This window comes from Pinus tabuliformis, chromosome 3_1 (assembly GCF_031772625.1).
Source record: "Pinus tabuliformis cultivar Carrire ecotype Pingquan chromosome 3_1, CPIR1, whole genome shotgun sequence".
In the NCBI taxonomy this organism is placed as follows: domain Eukaryota; kingdom Viridiplantae; phylum Streptophyta; class Pinopsida; order Pinales; family Pinaceae; genus Pinus; species Pinus tabuliformis.
This window is the reverse complement of record NC_142301.1, coordinates 683,263,065-683,267,006: the sequence shown is the minus strand read 5'-3', so window position 1 is coordinate 683,267,006 and position 3,942 is coordinate 683,263,065. Positions and strand designations below refer to the sequence as shown.

At 36.5% G+C, this 3,942-nt stretch overlaps 1 protein-coding gene across 1 annotated transcript; it reads right to left on the bottom strand.

Annotated features, from left to right (window-relative positions):
* Positions 1–210: 210 nt before the first annotated feature.
* Positions 211–1,581, bottom strand: LOC149188956 (chitinase 2-like). The gene is made up of 2 exons (XM_089413129.1): positions 1,431–1,581; positions 211–1,326 (listed from the first exon to the last, which is right to left on the bottom strand). Exons 1-2 carry the CDS (start codon positions 1,501–1,503, stop codon positions 485–487), a joined length of 915 nt encoding a protein of 304 aa, XP_089269255.1. The 5' UTR covers positions 1,504–1,581; the 3' UTR covers positions 211–484.
* Between the last annotated feature and the right edge of the window lie 2,361 nt (positions 1,582–3,942).

Genomic DNA, 3,942 nt, shown 5'->3' with positions numbered 1-3,942 from the left:
TTAAATAATTGAAAATATTGATTTTTAATTTTTGTTTTAAAAATAAATTAATGTTAACCTAAATTCCATGATATAATTAATCCAAAAAATTATCTTATTATCACTCTATAATATAAATCGTAAAAATCTAAAATATTAAAATATTTTTCCTATCATAAAATTACTGTTATTTTCGTTTGCACGATGTTCATTAACTTTCGCTGACTTAACTTACGCAATAAGCTGTTATTTTCTTTTATATAATGTTCATTAACTTTCGCTGACTTATCCATACCGTTCACTAACTTACAATAAATGGAAAGGGAGAAAAAACAACTGACCAAATTTTCAGTAAATACTAAATAGGCGAAGTAAATTTGAAATTCCAAGGCTGGCGGTTACAATGCAATTGGAACCCAAATATTTATTCCTTTAGTTATTATAGGGCATCGTCTGAGTGAGTGATGATTCGCTATGATAAGTAGCGGCTATCAAATCAATCCAGTCACGCCAAAAGAGCTTCTGCTTGCTTTTCATATTTGAAGCCATTAGACTTTGACTTGTCTGCACACCACACAAAGATGCCCTCCAATTCCCCCTTCTGCTTCAGCATCTTGCATGCCCGAAAGAACCCATGATCGGGCAAGAGACCTCCAGCGCCTTTCTCTGTACTAAAACTAACCAGTATTCTCCCTCCCTTGTACAGAGATGCCTGAGTATTGTAGTGCTGGATGAACTGAGAAACCGTGGTGCTGGCATCGTACGCGTAGAACTGGAAGTTAACGTAGTCAATCACGTGCCCGTATTTGCCCCATAAGGCTGTGTAATGGGACTGCACAGCGCCCCTGTCTTCGAAGGGGGCGATGGACGCGAAGGAGATGACTTTGCTCCGCTTTAACCGCGTGATCAACTGCCCGATGCAATTTACAAACGTGTTATCGTCGGCCTGAAAATGCTCGTAGTCGATGTCGATGCCATCGAGATGGTATTCTTTGATTATCTTCGACAGCGACGTGACAGCGTTGTTAACCCACGAAGACACCGACGATGGCTTGAACTGGACAGGGTGACCGTTGCCCACGCTATCCCCGCCTAAGCTCAGCGCGACCTTCACGTTCTTGTGTTGGGCCTTTATGGCCTGCACGGCCTTGGGAGTCAGGCTGCCGGTGTCCCAGAAGATGTTGAACTTTCCGTTTGTGGGAGAAGGGGAAGCGGATCCGGTCGTATAATCGATGGCGAATGAGAGAATGAAGTGGACCTCCACCCTCGGATTGATTGGCACATCTGAAAATTTCACGCCGTTGCTGAAGGCGCCTATGTATTCCCTCAAGATATGGCCGTTCGCTCCTGCACACAGATGCACACAAATAGAAGAATGTTATGTTATGCCTAATAATTTTCATAAACAAAACAAGTTTAAGCAATTCTGGATTCCAAAAGCGCTTCCATACCCATAGCGATAGGAAGCAGATTATGCAGCAAAAGAACAATAGCCAGAAGTTTGCGTATCTCCATGGAGGCCATTACTACACGCAGCAACCGCTCTGGATTGATTGATATTGTTATCGAACGCAATACCAGATTGATTTATAATGCGTTACCATTCTGAGCCTCTTTATATAGACCCCTGAAAAGATCAATCGTGTTTATGGTGAGCATGAATTGATTTGGTCAAAACTTAGTTGTCGACGTTAGCGATAGAAAAAGCAGTGGTGCAGCAAAGGTCAAGGATTCATGGTATGACTAAGTGAACGAATACGATGGGGCTGGATAAGCTCCAGGAAAAGGAAAATTCTAGAATATGGTATCTGAATGATTCCTTAATAAGTTCACAGATTCATTTCTTGGAAATTTTGTAAAATTTGTTAATAATTGCTATGAAAAGTCGAGGATTCATGTATGATTAATTGAACGGATACGATGGGGCTAGATAAGCTCCCGGAAATTTCTAGAATATGGTGTCTGAATGATCCTTAATAAGTCCATAGATTCGTTTCTGGGATTTTTTCTAAAATTTGTTAAAAAGTTCTATGAAAAGTTTCAAGAAATTTATTACAATCACAAATTTGATAGAGTATTAAATTTATTTATATATTTAAAAAATTATAATTTTATTACAAAATATTATTATTAATGTAAAAAGAAAAAATAAGTCCACACAATTATATTTTATTTTATCATTTTAAGTTTGAATCTGTCATTTTTTAAAGAGAAATACACGCTGTTAACTATTACACCCATTCAACTTAGTGTGATTGAAACCAAATACAATATTCAAATAATTTTTTATCACTTAAATACCATCAAACCACCTATTAAGAGTGTCACTCTTTAAAACTCACATAATCTCTCACAAAAAAACAAACTAACTAAACTAAACTAAACTCAAATTCAAATTAAATGAATAAATTCTAAAACAGTAAATTCTGATTAAAAAATAAATTCCCAAAATGTACTGTCCATCTATTAATTCACGCACCTTCATGAATAAAACATAATTGTTACGTTCGACAATAAAAGGAGCATTGTCAAGTCTTGATGTTCGAAAGCGGCGACTGACGATGTGGAATATAATATAACGTAGTTGACCCGTAAGTAGTCGATGCAGTTAGGGCTCATTTCACAAAAACGGGACTGGGTTAGGGCTCTGGCGTTTCGGCGATCGGGCCGTCCTTGTCTGGGAATTGAATTGAACGAAGCAAAATCCAAAATAAATTCCCACGATCAACGCCGTGAGCGTTAGCTGCAAATATGGGTAGGGTTGCTGCTTCGCTGTAAGGCTGGCGCCGGCCCTGTCTTAGGGACGTCGTTGTCTCCCAAATATTACCTCTTATTACAATTCCTTAGTTGAGAAATATTTTGCTTACTCGGTAAACCTGACTCCGTATTATATTAATGGCACCAAACCCAACCCAAGCTTGAGTGCAGCCTATCAGTTAAATTGTATATCAACCTATCAGTTAAATTGCAATAATGGTAAATTATAAGAGTTAATAATAAATTACTAGGTGTAAAATATCTTTTTGGTACCAGGAATTTACCTTTGATTACAATTACTCTGGTTAGAAATATTTTGCTTACTCTATTATAGGTAAACCTAACTTTGTATTATATTTGGCAGACAAATTTGTGGTGAAATTTTGATTTATGTTATTTAAATTCATTTTTTAATTATATATATGCATTCCCCACTTTAGAAAATTTCTAGGACACTTCTAATATGCAGAGTTTATTCATCAAACTTGTAATTTCAATAAATTCCTGCAAAATTTTAGATAAATTAAACTAAAAAAATCCACCAAAAAATAAAAATAATCCATATAATATTAAATTACCCTCATTGTAAATTATAATAATAAATTACCATTCACAAAGTATCTTTTCGGTATCACCTCGGATTACAATTACTCAGGTTAGAAATATATTGCTTGCTCTATTATAGGTAAATCTGACTTATCTATTTCAACAAACGAATGTGGGCTCGAAGAATTTCAATTTCATTTTAAATAAATAATGGACAAGATTTGCTTTGAAGGGAATGTTTTTAATCGAATACATTTATCAGCCATCATCCTATTGGTTTTTTTGTTTTTTCATTTTCATTTTAAATTTCATTCCAATTTTCCTCCACCTCAGGTTGATCGCCCTCCCTCCACTTGTTGAATCCACAGGTTTCGTTTCCACTTACCCTATTTGAATTGTTGTCCATCGGTTGATCGCTCTCCCTCCACGCATTTGAATCCACACATTATTGTTTCCACTTACCCTATTCGAATAGTTGTCCAAAGTGCAACGGAAGCACTTTGGGCCCAATGAAGCTACATGGGCGATGGAGGATCAGCTGTGGGCTATATATCCTTGTTTTCCAGTTGAGGCAAAGCAGTTTGAAATGGTGGTTTGGTATTTGTTTTATGATGGTTTGGCACTTGCTTTATGGTGGTTGATATATGGTTCATGATGGTT